Source organism: Delphinapterus leucas, chromosome 10 (assembly GCF_059928025.1).
Source record: "Delphinapterus leucas isolate spDelLeu-1000000601 "Yukka" chromosome 10, BTC_Dleu_Yukka2, whole genome shotgun sequence".
Lineage (NCBI taxonomy): Eukaryota > Metazoa > Chordata > Mammalia > Artiodactyla > Monodontidae > Delphinapterus > Delphinapterus leucas.
In genome coordinates, this window is record NC_143138.1 from 59028467 (window position 1) to 59048805 (window position 20339).

The window sequence follows — 20339 nt, forward strand, 5'->3', positions numbered from 1 at the left end:
TCTTTTTTTTTTTCTTACGTATCCTCAAAATTTTTCTTTAATATTTTTGATTTTCAGAGGACTGGACTTGAATGCAGGAGTTTTGGGTTCAGATCTGGGCTTGGTCACAAATGCTTCCGAGCACTGGCTATAATAACCACGGACATTTACTGAGCGATGACTACATGCCAGGTACTGTGATCCTGTTTACATGGATCAAGGCATTTGACCTCACCACCGTCCATGGGTAGGTGTGATGATTGCTATCCCTATTTCGCAGACGAGGCACAGAGGGGTTAAGTGACTTGCCCAAGGTCACCCAGCTGGTAGGTGCAAGGGCCGGAATTCAAGCCCAGGCAGGAACTGTGCTAGCAAGCCTTAAACCCAGGACCACCACTCAAAGGCGCTCCCACTGCCCTCCCCGCCACTCTGACAGCTCCTCTTCGTCTAGTCCCCTTGGGTTCAGAGCTGATGGCGAGGCAGGGCCAGTGCCCTGGAGTATGAGCAGCAAACTGTGACTCTGGCCGAGCACATTCACATGTGTTTGACTCCCTCCCCATCGCTCTTTGCTTTGTAAAATCTGCTCAGTCTGTGAACTGTGTCCCTTCTGCCAACCTGAAACTTCATGCACTTTTTACCCTTTTCAAAAAACACTCTCAACCTCAGTGCATGCTGGGGCTGCTTTGCCCCGTGCCTCCCCAGCCATCACCTCTGGGACGAGAATGATGTGCCAACGGAAGCAAACAGCAGGGGATGGTGAATCAGAATGCTCCCATCAACCTTAGAGAGGCTGCCCGGCCAGGAGCCACAGTGTGAAGCCAAAGTGGCCCCCACAACTACCAATGCGGGTGCATCTGCAGTGTGGGAGTCGTGGGGGTCTGCTCAGCTGCAGGTGACTCAGCCTTAAGAAAGGCAGGCTGAGGGGCTCTGTCGAGGCCATCACTGGCCGAACCGCGGGCCTGACCCTGTTCCTCGGCACTTCACCCCCAAAGGGCTAGTCCAAGGAAAATGATGGCGTTTCCAAGCAGGAGGGGATGATGATTCACAACCCTCTAGATGCAATTCCAACAACCCCCAAAGCTCTGAAAATCAAAAGCTTTTTCATATGTTTGGTGCCAACGCTCATGTCCCGCTCAGCATGCATATGCACACAGTTCACTGTGGACATCCCAGTGTGCTTGGTTATTGGGTGTAACCTCAGACCGTGTTGAGAATATTGCATAATACACGGTATAGGCACCAGATTACCTTCTGAAAATTTCAGAATTTGGAATCACATCTGCCCTCCAGGGTTTGGGTATGGATTCCGGACCCGTAATGTCTAATATAGCACACATCCGGCATGGTGCTAAAGGTTTACACAGATGATTTCCTGAATGCCTTACAACAATCCCAGCTGTATCATCCTCACCCTACAGATGAATAGCTCTCAGCCAGTGACCAGGATATTCATCTAACGCACAGCTTTGCCTCAGGGCCTCCCGATCAGCCTGGCACAACTCATATAAGCAAACTACAGCCCGAGCTGCCACCTCCCCAAGGCCCCCTTTTCTTCTCTCCGCAGGAGTCAGACCTGCATCACCATCTGCCTGTGAAGAAAAGGCTAAAACTCTTTCTTTCTCCTTCTCTGAGGATGAATTTGATCGTGAGTTAATTTTCTAGCTCTGTTGCCATGGAAGCCGGATAAAGGTTCAATGTCGGGTGGACCTCTGATCTGGACTGGAAGGAGCCTGAATTAACTATCTGGTAGGACACCGGAGCCGAGGCTTCCCTGAGTGTGAGAACTCCTATAACCAGGCAGGTTCCTCGCGGGACCCTGGGAACTTACTTGACTATGGGCTGTTTAGAAGATAATGGTTCCTATGGGGCTTCTAAGCCAAAGTGGCCCCCACAACTACCAATGCGGGTGCCATCTCCTTACCCTTGAGCAATGACTTGGGGAAGAGGGTAATAGAATGGCCCCTGGACTGGTGCGAGGACTCCTCCTGTGGAAGAAGTCACTTGATGCAGCCGTGCTGGCTTTCTGAGCATCTTGTGTTACGTCCTTCTAAATGAATCCGACGCCGGGCGTGTGTACCACAGTCTCATGTGTCTGAACGTGTAGTGAAGCCTAAGCGGACTCTGGCAGACACCGATCTTCCTCCCCGCAGCCCTCTCCCACCTACTTCCAGGCTTTCATCCCACACAGGTGGAAATGGGATACTCATCCCTCATCGGGATGAAATCCAGCCAGCCTGCCTTGCTTCCCAGGCCTCGATGCCTTCCCCTTTGCCACATCTGCTTGGCTGATAATCCGGATGAAAGGGCATCTAGGTATTGACTACGAGCCCCCCTTCCCACCGTCCAATAAAAGACTTGACCGAGATGTTTATGATCATTTAATCAATGTTCCAAACACACACTTCATGGGGCTACAGGTGAATTTCATGATGACGGAAGCTGATGTACCACCCACCCAAACGACCACAATTACTAGCAGTTTCCAGAAACCCAACACCAACCAGAAAGATGCGTAGGAAACAGCATGATCACTTAGCCAAACAGGTTCTTTGGGATTCTTACTCTCCTCTTCCTCCTCCCCTCAAGGACCTTCTCCAGGGTATGGATGCTCAGGATGAGAGAAACGGGTGGGGAGGTGCCATCACACCTGTGCAAAGAGGCGCGCTGAGAACCCCACACCTCCGATGCAACAAGATGACCCGAGGCACAGGCCTGCTCAATAAATAAATAATTCCCAGAAGCCACCCCTGGGAGCTGGCGGGCCCAGGGACACCAAGCCTGAGTATCCACCCTCCCAAGGCCTGGCCGGACCGCTCGCTACGTGTTGCACACCAGCACGTCTGCAAAGGGTCCCTGGAGGGTCTTGTTGAAGATGCAGCGGACCCACACCAGGTAGGTAGTGAAGGGCTTGATGTTCTCGGTGAAGGTGTGGTTCTGCAGGGCCAGGATGTAAGGCACGTAGGTGTTCTCCCCCTGCTCCTGGAGCCACACCTCGTACTTCACCTCCCTCACCTTCAGGTACTTGAGGTTCCACGGGATCTGCCAGGAGACGGTGAGGCGGGCCTCGGAGGCGCCCTGCACCGACGCCTGGCACCGCGCCTCCCGCACCTTGCCGGGGTACAAACTGACCGTCCACTTCTGCTTCCTCGGCCCCGGCCGGCCCTTCACCACGCGCCGTATGGTTTGGATGAGCGACGGGATGTCCACCTTGGTGTCCTGGTAGATTCGGAAGAGCCACTCAGGGTTCCGGCAACAGAGGTGCCGCGGGACCTCCCGGCTTTGCAGGATCCGGGCCTGCTCGGCCCGGTCTAGGTGGGTGATGCCCCCCTGGTCCCAGGGCCGCTCTGGGTGCGTGACCGTGTTCTCTGGCAACGTGTTCCGCCAGGCTACGTACTGGAGGTCCATGCCGGGCAGCGTGGCCAGTGTCTTATAGGGGGTGTAGTGGTCAGGGTTGACGGCGTAGGGAAAGAGCTCCACCACGGCTGCCCCGCGGGGCAGGAAGAGGGCAGTGACCAGCTGGGCCCCGTGCATGCTGACTAGCATGGAGGCGTTGCTGACCAGCCGCACCACGTCTGCGAAGGCGTGGTCCTCCAGGGACACCGTCACGGTCTTCATCTGAAACTCCTGGGCCAGTGCCAGCAGCAGCTCTGCCTCATTCAGGATGAGTCTGTTGTGGGTGCGGGTGAAGACCAGGAGGTACTCCTCGCCCAGGGGGCTGCCTGCATGGCTCACGTTCAGCTTTTCCGTCAGGAACCTGGCAAACTGCCGGATCTCGTTGCCCGAGACGAGGATGTTGGCCTTCGGGCCCTGGGGCTGGACGAAGCCGTACTGGTACCAGGTGGTGATCTTGGAGAGGCCCACGAAGGCATGGGAGAAGCAGAGCAGCCGGCCCAGGGCCTTCAGCTGCGCCCGCAGGAGGGGCTGCTTGGGGCTGAGCAGCTTGTAGAGGTCAAAGTGGGCGCCCTCGCCCCAGCCCTCCATGAAGAAGAGCCGGGCCTCGCGGGCCAGGCCGGGGAACTGCCGCAGGGTGTAGAAGAGGGGCAGCAGGTCGTCGTGGAAGACGTGCATGAGGTTGTCGGGGTTGAAGCGGTTGGCGATGAGGGCCACGTCAGGCACGAACGCCGGCTTGGGCATGAAGCGCAGGGCGGCGGCCGGCAGCTCCACGAAGTTGAAGTACTGGGTGTTGTGGTCCTCCACGGTGGACAGGTCGAGCAGGGCCGGCTGGAAGCGCCGGGAGCCCAGGCTGGGCAGCATCACGGAGGCGTTGCCGTGGAAGAAGATGAACTCCTCGGCCTCGCTGGAGTAGCAGAGCCACTTGAAGCGGCAGAGGCGGTCGGTGTGCGTGCGGCCGGTGCACACCATGTGCGTGCCACCCTCCGTCAGGATCTGCAGGGCCTTCGCGTAGTCGATCCGCATCGCGGGGGCGGGCTCCGGGGCTCGGCTGCCGAGGGCCAGCTCCTCCTCCAGGGAAGCCGCGTGCTCGCGCAGCCTCACGTGCTTCCACAACACGGCTGCCAGCACCGACACCAGGAGGGCGTTGAGCACCGCCGAGAGGTGCATCCTAGCGCCACAGCGAGGCCCTAGTGAGACGACGGCCTCTGGAAAGCACCTCGGGCCTGGCAGGCTTTACCCATCCCTGCAGGCACCCGGAGGACCAGCAGAGGCCTGCGGGAGGAGAGAAGGAAAAGGAAAAGGTGTCTGCACTGTATGTCTGGAGTCACCCCGATCGCCCGCTCTGCGCCAGGCATTGCGCTGGGCTCTGCTACGGCACTGGATCCTTGCGTCGCTCTGCACATTTGAAGACACGGTAGGCTAGACCGTTGTTCAAAAATATTCACTCCCCTCCCTCCCCTGCTGCTTCCATGGGGGAATATACATCCCTGCACCTGGACTTTGGGCTTGGCCACATAACTTGCTTTGGCCAATGAGATGTTAGCAGACAGAACATATCAGAGGCTTGAAAAGCGCTTGTGTGACTGTTTTGCCCTCTTTATACTTAGGATGTTGCCATGAGAAGAATGTGTTCAGCCTAACTTCCTGGTCCCAGGAGAAGAGATCTGTGTGTGGAGCACGGCTGCTCCAGCCATGCTCAGTCTGGCTCAGCTGACCCCCAGATTTGTAATTGAGTCCAGCCAAGATCATCAGAGCCACCGGTCAAACCCAGCCAAGACCAGGCAACACAGAGACACGTGAGCTGAATAAGTGCTTCTTATTGTAGGTCACTGAAATTCTGGGGCTGTTTGTTATGAAGCACTGCTGCAGCAAAAGACAACCAGCAAAGGTACCTGTGACAAGGGGCCTCAGGGAAAATCCCCATTAAGGACCCGACATTCCTGGTACTGCAAGGTAAGGACTTCACCTTACCATGGGCACATATGGCACAGAAGGCTTGTGAGCGCAGTTCCCAGGCTGCACACCAGGACCCCGCATGCCCCTTCTCAGGACACATGGCACACATGCATGGGGGAGATAGGGAACATCTGCTCTTGCTTAAAGCTCCTGTTTGGAAATCACGCCTGCTGGTTTTTAGATCTCCATGAAAAGATGGGTAGAAACTTGTCCCCTCAGTGCTCCACTAAGAGAACTGTGTCTGAATATCACGACTGACAATGGTTTTGTATATTGAGGCAAAACCTCCAAAGGGTTAAACTTCCTGTCCCACATACACACACCTACAGGGAGGCCTGGCTGAGCTGTGGGCATTTGCTCCCATTTTTTCCATACCACCAGGAAGGGTATCATACCTGCTCTGAGGCCCAGGACTGTTCAAACGATCGAAGAATCTCACCCTCGGGCCTCCCAGGAACAGCACGGGTAACACCTGACACCAGCCATGGGGTGAGAGAACAGGGCAGGGGCAGCTGCCTTCTTAGCTGGCTTTTCACTGCACCTTCAGTCAGCCCTGTTCATCTCTAGGGCAGGGTCTCTATAAGCCCAGAAACCCTGTAGCTGAGAAATCTGTTTAAGCATCAGTCAGCGTTTCTCAGTCTTTTCAAACCCATGCACCCACTAATAATACAGAGAAACTCTTTCATGCCTCAAACTGACCTGTAAAGTCCAGCATCCCCTTCCCCCAAGAATCTCTCACACACAAGACTCTCTTCTGTAATATCTGCTCCCCAAGACAACAGGATTTCATCAACTTTTACTTTCTGAAGTTCGTATTTTATATCTATATCTGTAATATGTAAAATAATATTGCTGCATATACTTTCCCAAATATGTGTCCCCATCTAGAAATTCTCCACCCAGCCTCACCAGCTAAGAACTACTTTGCTATAAGGTTGAACCACGTTAAATTGCTGAGAGCTGACAATTTCCGACCAGTGTCCTATGGTCCTGCCACGGGAACCAACTATCCTTACCACCACCGTGGTACAGACAGTACCAAGGCGGCTCGAGAGAGAAAACCTGGTGTACCCAAATAGGGGAGAAGAGACAGATCTCCCTTACAGAATTCCAGTTGATAAATGTAGAAGCAATGATGGAAAAAGAAAATCACCATTTGGCAAACATCACAGCAATAACTGTTTCAGGCAAGATCCACTGATGGATGCTAAAATTAGTGGGTGAAAGTATGATGAGAAACAGGAAATCTGCATAGTCTCCAAGTATCTCCCTATGAGATACATATTAATGACCAAGGTAAAAATAGACATTTTACAGCAGAGAAGCTTGGCAGACATCCCCTGAACCAAATAATCAACATTAACATCACCAGTAATAATATACTGACATCGTGTACCCCTTGATAGGATGTGCTGAGAAGGGTACCTCATTTCTGGAGCCTTCTTGCCCAAACTACATAACTGCAATCTATATTTCTAAATGGGGAAAACTTGGTTCTAGTTCCAGTTCTAGCTCTGAATATGGTCTACAGATTAGTTAATAAAGAAAGCATTAAACCCAAATTGAGGGATATTCTACAAAACACCTGACCAGGGCTCTTCAAGAGTTAAAGTCATAAAAGACAAGGGAAGACTGAGGAGGTCCCAGATTGGACGACAATGAGGAGACAAGACAACTAAATGCAATGTGGGCTCCTGGGCCAGAAAGAGGACATTAGTAGGACAATGGCAGAATCTGAATAAGGTTCATGGTACAGCATCAAGCCTGTGTTAATTTCCTGGTTTTGATACTTATACTGTGGTCGTGTAAGATGTTAACATTAGGGGAAGCTGAGTGAAGCGTTTCTTGTAACTCTGATGTAAGTCTCAAATTATTTCAAAATAAAAAGTTATTAAAAATCAGATAACTTAAGAAACAAGAGGACATAAGTATTTATAGGTAAAATAACATGTATGTGGTTCATTCTAAAATACTCCAGCAGAAAAGGCATGGAGAGAGATGGAATAAGATGGCAGGATACTGGCAGCTGAAGATATGATGATGGGGTCTTTTTTTGATCCCTTTTGAGTTTGTTTGACATTTTGCATATGAAAAAGTTAAAAAGGAAACAAAGCATCAAGTAGATCACTATTACAAAATGACAGAATACTGGATAGTGGATGAGTAATAAATTAATGCTCAGAAAAAATAATAAAATAAAATAAAGCTTTCCCTGGAGAGATGGGAGGCAGATGGGCGCGGCATGAGCTGACGCACGTTTTGCTCTGACCGTAGACAAGAACGGCTTCCAACAGCAGCTAAAGCTAAAACACACACCCGGGGAACATCAGAAAGCAAGACCCCCAGGAAATGAGGAGAGACCCACCTCCAACCTGAGCAGACATCTGGGCCCCCAGGTACTCACCGCCTCTCTAGTGAGCATTCTGCTACCTGCCCCTCGCCCAGGTGTCCTTGTGGTGAAAGGCAGGCTTGGCAGCAGGTGGAGAGGCGGAGCAGGGGCCACAGGCAGGCAGGAGGACCCGGGGGATGTGTGTGCAGCAGCCAATCCCAGTTAAGTCACTGAGCTTGCGGGCCTTGGGGCAAAGCTTATGGGAACCTGGGAACATGGGGGTAGCGGCCTCGCGGCGCCCACAGGCAACTGGGCAGAGACCAGCCTTAGGGCCTAGGGAATGGGAAGGACGGCTTCTAATCAGATGGTAAGTCCTCCACCCACCCCAGGCCCTGCCGGAATGGTGCTGACAGAAGGCAGGACAAATACAGACTCGCCCATGTGGACCTCTCATGGACGCTTCAGGCTCTCCAGTTACCCTTCCAAGAGGGAAAACGGGAGAAAAGGTTTGCTGGGGATGGACAGAACATCTCCCTAGAAATACAGCATGGTGGTTAAAGCATGGGGCCCTGAGTTCAGATTGCCTGGGCTTCTAACTTTACCACTTACGGGCCAAGCGGGCTGCGCCAACATCTGATGGGAACGGTCACGTAAATCCCCCAATCCCATCCCCCCCACATGAGATGGCCCAAGGCGTGTCCTACACTGGCTCCCAGAACTCCTAACAGATTAAGTGGATTACACAGTTGCCCGCAGTGGGAACTGGCCTTCTCCCCCACCCTGTCTCATTTCCCCACTGCCCTGTTCATGTGTATTGCGATCAAGTGCAAGCAATCTACTTGCACTTGAATCCTTGTCTCAGAATCTGCTTCTGGGGGAATGTTAATTAACGCAGATATTATTGTATTTTGCCCCTGTGGAGACAGATGGAAAGCTGCCCTTGTACTCTGCCCTGCTGTGAAATAGCCAAAGTGTGGTAGTGAGAAAGCCAACAAGAACTCAGGCAGTCCTCCCAGCCTGTTCCCCACGGTGTCCCCTCTGTGTCTGTCCACCCCCCCCCACCCCCAATTGCACTGCAGCAGCCTGCAGATGCCAGAAGAAGGATCAGGCAAAATCCTCAGAAATGTTTTCAAAAGATAACAGATGGAGACAAAGAGTACATTAATCACACCCTTGGCTCTAAAGAAGCCAAGATTCTCCTAAGTCCTGTCTGCTGGCCGAGGAGATACAACTTCTCTGGACCAGGTACCAGGCTGCTGGAAGAGGAGGGCAGTGTCCCTGCTGCCTTCCCCAGTGGAGTCTCGTTACAGAGGCAGATTAAGGGCACCAGTGGCCGGGGGCAAGGAGGCAAATGAAAGGGGCCAACTCAGTGGCCTGGGAGACACCTTCTCTGCTCGTGGTGCCGAGGGCTGACTACAGAACTGTGTTCTTTGGACATCAACTTGTTACATGGAAAAGACAGTCCCTCTTGGACTTCTAAGGTGCGGCATCAATAGCTCGGATGGTGCTGTCTTCAGCACACCTGCTCCCTGGCCTGAGGGTCCCAGGAGGGGAGGAGCCTGTCACTTATTATGAGCAGACCACTCTTGTCTCAAGTTACCTGTCAAGCCACTCTGTCCCAAAGCCTGGTCTGGAGCAGTGGACCCTCTCCCAGGAGAGGTAAGCGGCAGGGAGACCAGGGGAGGACGGCCATGCTAAGACAGAACAGGCCTCAAGGCTTACAAAGGGCACGAGCCCAGAGCACCTGTCTTCCAGCAAGGAGGCAAGCTCTGAACAGATCCCCAACCCCTCCTGAGGCCTGGTTCTGTGGCACACGGTGGAAAGCTGTGCCCTTGAGTCGTCCACGACATAGGTCCTGAGATTCCCTCCTTCAGTCTCTTGACAACAGGCTCGGTTAGAGGTGGGCAGGCAGGGCACTGACCTTACGTAACTCCCACTATGGCACAGCCAGCAGCCAAGCAGGATGGACGCCAGCCATGGTGCTCCTCCCCCCAGGGGACAGCACTGGCAGGGTGCGGGGCAGGGCAGCCTGAACTTCCTGTTGACTCACCCAAAGGAAGATATGTCCATATCTCCATCCATTTCTATCTATATCTATCCATGAACCTGAGTCCAAAGACTGAGGAGAACATGCAGGAAACGGGAGTGAGGCTCTGCATCAGCCTAAGTTAGAGCGGGTATGAGCAAGAGATACAAACATTAAAAAAAAAGAAAGAAAGACACCCCTGTCCTCAAGGTTCTCCCTGTGGCCGAGGGGACAAGAGGCTGCTGCGAACACCTGACGTGGCGCAGCTGTCACAGAGGCAGGGAACACGTTCTCGGCAGCGCTAACGGAGGAAGCATCTTCACTGCTGGGGGTGAGGCCGGGCCCCCCCGCTAGACGCACTCCTCCTGCCCCACGGATGTCAGAGAGGCCCTCAGTACAGGCGACAAGCTTTCCTTGTCCAGTGAGACCAGCCCGACCCCACTTCTGATCACTTCCTGGGTCATCCTGATGAGACACTCATTTGGCCTTTGCTTAAAAATCTGTTTCCCACTGGTCTCACCCAAAAGGCTCCCTAGAGGAAGAGCATCGTCAGGTGGATGAGAGAAGAGTCTGCTGAGGAAGCTGGGAACCCTGGCAGCGTTCCCACACCACGGAAGTGCATTCAGTCTGGGCGAGTGCAGGTGTCAGGACACACACAAGACAGCAGAGGAGATTTCAAGCCTCCTTCCTAATGGTGGTGGTCAAGAATACTTCCCAGGCTCTTGTTCATGCTCACCTTCCTTCAGACCACATGTGAGCTGGCTTTATGATCTTGGCACGTCCGTCCCTCCACCACCTTAAGTCTCAATGGCCTCATCTGTACAATGGGCAGAATAACCTCCTCGGGGTGTTGTAAGAATAAGCGAGCTAAAGCATGTAGAGTATCTAAACAGGCCTCAAAGCACATCAGCTGTCATAATTATATTTCCATTAGGGCTCCTAAAATTAACAGTGAACGAAAACAGGTACCAAACTGTATAGCCTCAGACCAATTCCCAAAAGGGCTGAACCCCCGACTGCTCTGGGGAGCACCCTCACAATCTCCCAGCTTTGCTCCATCTTCCTAATGACTTGTTTCCTTTCTCTGTGAAGATGGCCCCATAAATTTAGAAGACGCTTCTGCCTGGTCTGAGCAGCCAGTTTTCAGTACAAAATTAACATGCAGAACCTCTGCCACCCTCAACATTTTATGCTGGCAGGGTACTTAAAAACTATTTATGCATTTCCTCATTTAATCGGAAAACCAACATCTAAGCAGCTAGCAAAGCACCAGTAACATTTTCCCCATCGCACAGATCAGGACACAGAGGTGAGAAGCTAAGTAATGTGTCCCAAGGCCCTCGGCTTGCATGGAACGGCGTCAGGATTTGAACACAGAGCACATAAGCACTGTCTACGCTAACAGCCCAGGCACCCCTGGGACCTCATCTTCTCTGCATTCAGGGCAAAGAGGTCCGGGAGATTCAACTGTCACCACGTTTGTCATTGTCTGCTTCCTCTACCTCGGGCTCCACATTTAGGACCCAATGGATATGGGGCACAAAGAGCTTACTGGCTTAGCCAGGGCAAAGAATGATAGAGCAAGAATGTTTTTCAATGGTATATTTTTAGTGTTAAAATATTTTCATCAGAAATGTACTCTACTTAAGTTTGGTAGATATAAGATGTTTATTTAGCTATTGTTTCTTTAATTTTGCTGACAAGTCAATAAATAGAAGAACGGGTTCAAGCTAAAAAAAACAAAAAAAAACAAACAAACAAGAATATTTTTCAAAAGAAAGGGGAAAAAGAAATAAGGGGTTAAAAACATGCTTAAAACAGCCCTCGAGAAACTGAGGCAGATAGAGGATACTGCCAATTCACCCCCCAAAACCTGCTTTACTCAGCTCCTAGACCAGATACCTACTATCAGATTCCCCCAGACAGGAAATCCTCCTTTCCATGATCCCCTCCTGGGGCGCCCTGCCCGGCTCCAGACACAGGCACAGAAAAGCCATTCACAAGGGCCCTGGCATCTGATCAGGAGTAAAAGCCCCAGGAATTCTAGGCCTAGAGCGGGGGGTACAGAGTCACATGCTTACTAAGGCCAAGAGCCAATGGGGAAAGTGAAGCCAGGAGCAAGCAGTGTGACCCGGAGACCAAACGCCAAGGTTAAAGTTCAAGCTGATGAGGGCCTGGCAGGAAAGTGGCCCGGTGGTACCTACTAGTATTAGTCTGCTCCGGCTGCCATAACCAAGTACTACAGACTGGGTGACTTAAGCAAGAGAAATTTATTTTCTCACAGTAGTGGAGGCTAGAAGTCCCAGATCAAGGTGCCGACAGGTTTGGTTTCTCCTGAGGCCTCTCTCCATGGCTTGCAGACGGCCACCTTCTCACTGTGTGCTCACATGGCCTCTTTGTGTGTGCTGGAGGGAAAGAGATCTCTAGTCTCTCTGCTTCTTGTTATTAGGACACCAGTCCTATTGGATTAGGGCCCCACCCTTATGACCTCACTTAACTTTAATTACCTCCTTAAAGGTCCTCTCTCCAAATATAGTCACATTGGGGTTTAGGACTTCCACCATGAATTCGCAAGGACACAGTTCAGTCTGTAACACTACCCTTCTGGTTTTTCCAGAGAAGCCAGAAATCCATTTAAAATGTGAAATGTCCTAATTTGTAATTTCTGGCAACTATTCAACTTGAGTGAAGATGACAGGCAGGCCCAAGGGCTGGGGCTGCTGGCCTTATTGTTGCTGGTATAATGGGACCAAGGATGTAAGCTCTGGTCTAAAGTGAAGCCCTCTCCTGCTGGCCTCGCCAGCTGCACTGGGTTCCCAACTACCAGGACCAGCCGCTGTTCACCGGCCACTCCCCCAGAAGCAGGGCTGTGGGGATGGGGGGAGCTGGGACTGCCAGCACCTGCCAGGCCCAGGCTCAGAAGACCAGCAGTGCCCACGGCAAGATGTGGGGTGGCAACTGCGCCTGCAGAAGGTTTTATATTAATAGTATAACAATCTTACTTTTAAGGGTTGTTCATACTCCCGACTGAAAATCATAGAATTCTTATTTTGTCATTTATTGAAAAAAAATGCTTTTATCCCAAATGCAGCCTGAATTACTAGTGCTGAATTATGGAAGCTTTCTGTCCTGCACTGATGTGTCTCACACATTGTGAGTTAGGAAAAGCAAACAAGTTCTAATAACTCAAACACCCTCATAATGATCTCTCCCCCTGCGCCCTCCCCTTCCTATTTATTGTTACCAGAAGCAGTGTGTAGAACTGGTACTCCTAACATCATGCTTCTATGGGCTCCAAAGTTAGATCTCCATCCAATGCTATTGACAAACCTGAAGAAACACGGACAAGACATCAGGTTTTCTGCCAAAAGCATTTACCCTCTGGCAAAATGATGGCAGCCTCTGAGTACTCCTTGTCAAGCCTAACATTTAATTGACCGGGCATATTTAACATTCAGTTAAGAGTTCCCATGCTTAGACTAAAAAGTTAATTTAACATGGATAATAACTCCTTGCTTTAGTACAACAGGCGAACCAAGGCAAAGCTGCGGACATTAATCCTGGGTCAAGCTAAAGACAGTGACTCTACTTCCTTATCAATTAAAGGGGATGGAACTCCTTGGGGTGGGGGCGGGCAGAGGAGCAAGAGAGTTCCAGTCTGTGTGACTCCGGTATGATACGCGGTGGCAGGCTTTGCTGAGGACAGCCAGGGCTCCACGGCGCTCAGCACAGGCGGGACAGCTGAAGAGACGGAAGTGAGCCCAGCCTACCACCGACGCGGAAACCCTCGCTCGCACAGCCTGCTGTGTCACCACCTGGCTTTTGCTTGGCACCCATGGGTCACTTGCAAGTTAGAGCTGTCCGTGTTGGCCCTTTCTGGCAAAACAGGTAAGCACTACTACACACCAATGTGGTCACAAACAGGGATGCAACAGAGAACAGAATCGTGTGAGTCTCTCCTGTGATGCTCACCCAGGTGACACAGAACACGCCTGCATCAGGTTTTCTACTGAAACTGCAAATTCAAATAAAAATAATTCTTACAGGAAATGCACAGTCCCCAGTGTGTACACAGATCCATTTGGGCCCTCAGGTCCAATGTAAGAAGACTGAATTCATCAAGAGGGTCAGAAGGCCACTCACTACAAGAGGCACAAAACATTCACCAAGAAGAACGAAGAAGTGTGCCTGACAGGAAATGGTGCTGGTGGGGCCTGAGGCCACCCACGGAAGCTGCCTGAAGGGTGAGGGAGTTCTGAGCAAGGTGTTGGAGGTGTTTTGGTGGTCTGGGGGCTAAGATGAGTATCCCTGTTAGGTGTCCACACATCCCTGCTGACAGTGACTGCTACAAACCTCCAGCCACAGCAGACATCACTGTGCCCAGTTCTCACATCTGCCCACCAAGAAAGTCATGAGGCCACCAAGGCAGAGACTCCTCTCCCAACCCAGGGCAGTGACGGCCAGGCCCGAAGTCATGCACAGCTGAAAGGGCACTGTCTTTATAAGACAGTGGGGCGCTCAGGCTGCGGGGCAACTGTGGCCAGTGCCAGGAGAGGGCAGGGCGTGAAGCTGCCAGGAGACCTGTGTTTCACCCAGTGGAGGCCCCTGGGCTCAGGTGACCACTGGCGAAGCCCTCTGCAGGGGGAAGCCGTGCAGTGTCCAGGTCACAGCAGTCCCTGCCAAAAACCCAGGGAGCCTGGAGCCCAGCATTAGTGTGTGGAGAGAGGTGACAGGCCTCGGCTTGGGTTTTCCTTTGGCCTCATCACCAAGGTGTCACCCTCAACTCCTCCCTTTCATCACCACCATCACCACCACCACCTCCACCACCTCCTTCATCATCATATCAGAGCCAACATCCACTGACCAGTCACTAGGTGCCAGGTTCTCCAATCTACATGATGATGGTCATGTTATAGATGGTAGAACCAAAGGGCAAAGAGGTTAGAAACCTGCCCAAGCTCACCCAGGAAGCAGCACTGAGACTCTAACGCAGTCAGGGTGGCTACAGGGTCTGTCATCTCTGTTATCTGTTTTCCTTTTATCTGGAAATAATCCCAGACTTACAAAAAGTTGTAGGTATAATACAAAGAGCTCTCCTACATCCTTACCCAGATCCAACAACTGCTAATTTGACACATTCGTTTTACCATTCTCTCTTTCTCTTTTTCTGAACTGTTTAATAATAAGCCGGAGGGACTTCCCTGGTGGCGCAGTGGTGGAGAATCCGCCTGCCAATGCAGGGGACACAGGTTCGAGCCCTGGTCTGAGAAGATCCCACATGCCGCGGAGCAACTAAGCCTGTCCATCACAACTACTGAGCCTGTGCTCTAGAGCCCGTGAGCCACAACTACTGAAGCCCGCGCGCCTAGAGTCCGTGCTCCCAGCAAGAGGAGCCACCGCAATGAGAAGCCCGCACACCGCAACGAAGAGTAGCCCCCGCTCGCCACAACTAGAGAAAAACCCGCGCGTAGCAACAAAGACCCAACGCAGCCAAAAAATTTAAAAAATGAGCTGAAGATGTCTTGCCCCTTTAACCCCTAACACTTCAGCATCTATTTCCTAAGAATGAGAACATTCTCTCATATCACGCAAAATCGGGAAATTAATATTGATATGATATTGTTATGAATCCGTGGTCTCTATTCTGTAGTACAGAATCCAAACCAGGGTGAAGCCCAGCGGGCAGGTGGCATGTCTCTCTAGTCTCCCCTATTCTGGGCAGCTTCTGAGTCTTTCCTTCCCTTTTATGACCTTGACAATTTTTAATAGAGTCAGATATTTTCTAGTATGTCCCTCAGTTTGGGCTTGTCTGGTGTTTCCTCATGAGTAGACTGAGGATACAACCTGTCAGGAATCAGAGTCTACATGCTTAATTGTTAATATGAGACTATTCCATGTGAGTCCTTCTGGGAAACGTCCAGTGGGGCAGCCAGGATCAGGAAGGATCCAGAAACCCCATCCTGTGTAGGATGCTCAAAGGAGTAGGGCCCCTTCCTTGCGGAAGAGAAGCCCCTGGACCCTGGGCATTCTTCAAACACCTGAGGGGCTGTGCAGCAAGGGTGAGGCTGCTCCAGAGCGGGGGCTGCACCCCTCTCTAACAGAGTGGACACATGTGCATGACGGTGACATGTGCAACCCAGGCCCCAGGCTGAAGGGCGGACTTCAGGTACCTGTAATTCCCAGCAGCTGGCTGCCACTCTGCACCTAGCACGTTGGTGTGGGCCGCTCCAGGGCAGTAAAGTAAGGCCTGCAGGGGCAGTCACAGGGAGGGGATTCCAGCGTGGGAGGCAGGAAGAGGCTTCTCTAAGCGTTAGAGCTGTTCTAACATTGAGGGATCGGCTACTTTGTACTCTCCCCTGCTGGGCAGTGGTCCAGTAAACCGAGGTCAACCTGTGAGGCTGGCGGGGGCTGGACATGGGGTCCCCCAAAGCAGTATCAGCATCACCTGGGATATGAGAAATGCAGAATCTGGGGCCCCCTCCAGACCTGCGGAACCAGAATCTCTGAAGGGTGATTCAGGAACCTGTGTTTTTTAAAAAAAATCTTCCAGGTGATTCTAGTGTGCACTCAATTTTAAGAAGAACTCCTCTGAGGTTTTTCTAACACTCCACAATTCTGCAATTCCCTGCTTCTAAATACCCAGCAGGGCATTTCTGTCCAACCCAGGGTAAACAACCAAGGACAACCCTCCCCTTCAATAAACGCTAGTAAATCCTGTTTCCAGCCTCTGCTAAGACAATGCATAAGCCTATATTCTGGGGCACCCTAAGAAGGCTGCCATACTCTAAGCCCCTTTTGAGAAAAGGTTCCCCAACCAACACCTTCCCACACAAGCTGCATCACTTATAATGCTGAAGTGGCAAAAAACCAGCCCAGGTCTCTAGGCCACAGCTAAATGGATGCGAGTGGAGCCTGGGTCTAAAGCAGCCACTGGTGGGAGACCCTGAAGAGGTCAGATCCAGTGGTGGCGCTTGTATCAGATGTGCACACCCACAGGCCCGCAGACAGAAGGTAGGTCTCCTGAGAAATGAACTCCTGAGCAGAGAAAGGATGGACTGCTTCTCTGGCTCCTCACAGTGGCCACTGTACATCCCTCTTGGAAGCTCTGGGACCCAGCATAATGGTGGTAATCCCTGAAGCCCCCCCAGGATGTGCCATGATTCCTGTCACAAACCCCCCACTACTGAAGGACCCTGTGATGTGTCTCGTCATGGGTGTGTCTAAAACAACCGGACCCAAGGGTCTGTACTGGGGACAACAGTAATAGTGACAGTACAGCAGACCAGGTCCCCAACCGCTCCCTGAAGCCTGGCCCAGGGCTGAGTACGCACTGCCCAGCCAGGAATGGGCCCTCTGTTAAGCTTTTAAAAGTGGAGAAAGGAGGGCTTCCCTGGTGGCGCAGCGGTTGGGAGTCCGCCTGCCGATGCAGGGGACACGGGTTCGTGCCCTGGTCTGGGAAGATCCCACATGCCACGGAGCGGCTGGGCCCGTGAGCCATGGCCGCTGAGCCTGCGCGTCCGGAGCCTGTGCTCCGCAACGGGAGAGGCCACAACAGTGAGAGGCCCGCGTACTGCAAAAAAAAAAAAAAAAAAATTACAAGTGGAGAAAGGAGACAACTCTTAGCATTAAGACCATACCGATGGTCATCACCACTGGCAGAGTGAAAGGTGTGATTCCCTGATAGAGCCTGGGCCCTGAGTATGTACCCAGGGGAGGCAGACAACATGGAATGATCGATAGCTCTTCTGAACACGTCAGGAAAAGAGGATGCTGGCCTCTGGGCAGGGGGTGGACGTTAATGCTACCACCATCTTACTTTACCGAGCACCTACTATGTGCCACGCACTGTTCTAAGCCCTTTCTCTGACCCTTTTCACTTAAGCCTCACAAAAGCCGTGTATCAGATGAGCCAGAGAAGCAGTCCAGCCTTTCTCTGCTCAGGAGTTCATTTCTCAGGAGACCTACCTTCCGTCTGCGGGCCTGCGGGTGTGCACATCTGATACAAAATCCAAGTACTCGTATTATCTCCATTTTCTTTTAATATGAAAAACTAAAGCTTCGTGGGGTTAAGTACTTTCCTCTAGGTCCTGCAGCTCAAGCAGGAGCACCAGAATTCAAAGCTGTGTCTGACTCCAGGGTCCACAGTGCTTCAGACTCAGAGGTACAATTGGTGATGGAGAAGCAGGGTAGGCCTCAGAGCGACAAGCTTTTATCACTCAATGGCAGAGCAGGTGTGGATGCAGACCCACAGGCCCTCAACTGTAACTTAGCAACCAAGGCTTCTCTTGTGTAACCACTCCCCACCCGGCCAGGCAGAGAGATTCCCGGCGATGGCAGGTGGCTCAGGGAGCTGTGGCCGTTCTCTCACCCCAAGGAAGGTCTGGAGAGCACAGTGGGGTGACAATTATCCCACCTGCCCCGGTGCTGTGCTGACAGGGTTAATCCACCTATATAGAATTACCACCACCACTTTTTATAGCTAAAAGAGCCCTTAGAAATTATTTGCTCCAACTCTTTATTTTATAAAAGGTCTTGAGAGGCAGTGGGAACTCTCACAGCAGCCGAAAAGAAAAGAGGAGGGTGCTGGCTCTCCTCACACCCACAGCTCGCAGGCGAACCCCTCCCCAAAGCAGACATCAGGCCCAGAAGAAGTACGTGGCTCCAGGACTCCTCCCAGCCCCCAGACAAGAGCATTTCTTCTCAAAACCAGGCTTCTGGGTCTCACCCAGATTACACCCTTCCCCAGCCCTGTGGTCCAGTGATGAGAGCCTCTGGGGGCCACAGGGCTCGTTTTGGCTGCCTCTTCCTAAGGCTCCACCCTCCAGCCTCGGCTAACCTTAGACCTGGAGAGGAGGCACACTCAGCCAGGCTGCAGGATCCTGCCTCCTCTCCAGGCGGTCCAAGACCCCCTGCTGTAACACTGGAGGCTGCCCCCGGTCACAGGTGGACTTTGAGAACTGTGAAGACCCCGGGCAGCAGAGGAAGGGAATTAAAAGGCACCAGTTCTGCAGCTGAGACTCCAGGATATGCGCTCTGGTTCTGACACTTAGGAGCTGCGTAACTGTAGACCAATTCTTCTTTTTATTTTTTTGACACATAAAAAGGTGTACATGATTAATGTACACAACATGATAAGTGTGGAGATAAGTATATACCCGTGAAACCACCACCATAATTTATGCCATCACCTCAGAAAGTTTCCTCTGCCCTCTTATTTATTATTTTTTTGTGATAAGAACACTTAACGTAAGCTCTAGCCTCACAGCAAAATTTGAAGTATATAATACAGTATTGTTAACATAGGCTCTATGCTGTACAGTAGATCTCTAGGGCTTGGTCACCTTGCCTATCTGAAACTTTACACCCTTTGACTAATACCTTCCCATTCCCCACCCCCCCGCCGCCCCCAATCTATGGCAACCACCATTCCACACTCTGCTTCCGTGAGTCTGACTATTTTAAATTTATCCTTTAAGTGATATCATGTAGTATTTGTCCTGTGTCTGCCTGGGCCAATTCTTAACCCCTGCAAGCCTCCATTTCCTGGTCTGAAAAAAGACACAATTATACCTACTTCAGGGGGTGGTTCTGTGAATTCAAACAGACAACTCAGGCAAAGCACAGTGCCTGACAATTATTTTATAGAATTATTATTAATCATAATAATGCTATAACTCCCATTCGCTGGCCCTTACTCTAGGCCAGGAACAATGCTAAGTACTTGACATGAATTATCTCATTTGTTCCCTCTTACAAATCTAAAACAGGTGTTACCAATTTCGTTCCACGTTTGAGGAAGTATGCTCAGAATTAAGTGAATTGTCCAATGATGCACAGCTATTAAGTGGTGAGGCTGGGATTCCAACCCAAGTTTGACTTCAAAGCCTGCGATGACATTTGTGGCCTCTGCCTCTCGTGTTCATGATCTTACCCAATGAAAAAACCTATCAGGTGATAAGCAGGTCCTGGGGGAGAGTATCCACTGACAACCAACTGAGAGTAACGAGGACCCTCAGGGACTGGAGCATTTGGTAATTTAATTTTCTGGTTAGCTCAATATTCACTAGAAGCCTGTGTTTATTGCTAAATATTTTCTAAAGCAAGGCTCAGAGGCAAGAACTTGCCAACCAGAAGGTCAGTCTGAAAGACACTCTGACACCTGCCACTTCAAGGCCACCAGAATGCTCACATGCCACAGTGTGGGGGGCCACACTCACCGTCACCAGCACCCCATCCTCCCCTTTGCTGAGGATCTCCACTCTGCTGCTCGCCACCAACCCCACCCTGCCCAGGGGCCCAAGACTCAGGGACTGATGTGCTGTCCGTCCCCAGGGAAGAGGGGACCTGTGCTCTTTCCTGGCTCTGCCACCCAGTGGGACTCAGATTTCTCATTTGTAATGTGAAAGGATGAGCTGAAGATCTCCAAGATCCATGAGTGTCAGAGGGAGCAGCTAGTTCCAGTGAGACGGACCTGGGTTCCAATCTCACCTCTAACATCTTCTGTTGTTAGCAACCATAAGTGCTAACATTTGCTGCACGTTCACTGTACACCAGACACTGGGCTTCGGATGTGTGCAGCATGATTTCATTTAATCCTCACAGCAACCCTGTGATGAAGGTACTTTTATCTCCATAAAAGAAACAGAGGCTCAGAGA

At 51.5% G+C, this 20339-nt stretch overlaps 1 protein-coding gene across 1 annotated transcript in view; it reads right to left on the minus strand.

Annotated features, from left to right (window-relative positions):
• Nucleotides 1-2340: 2340 nt before the first annotated feature.
• Nucleotides 2341-20339, minus strand: part of POMGNT2 (protein O-linked mannose N-acetylglucosaminyltransferase 2 (beta 1,4-)) — a 33340-nt gene continuing 15341 nt past the window's right edge. Inside the window, exon 2 of the mRNA XM_022553846.3 lies at nt 2341-4644. Within this exon, the coding sequence (XP_022409554.1) occupies nt 2797-4539 (1743 nt within the window). The 5' untranslated portion in view covers nt 4540-4644 and the 3' untranslated portion in view covers nt 2341-2796. The remainder of the gene's footprint in view (nt 4645-20339) is intronic.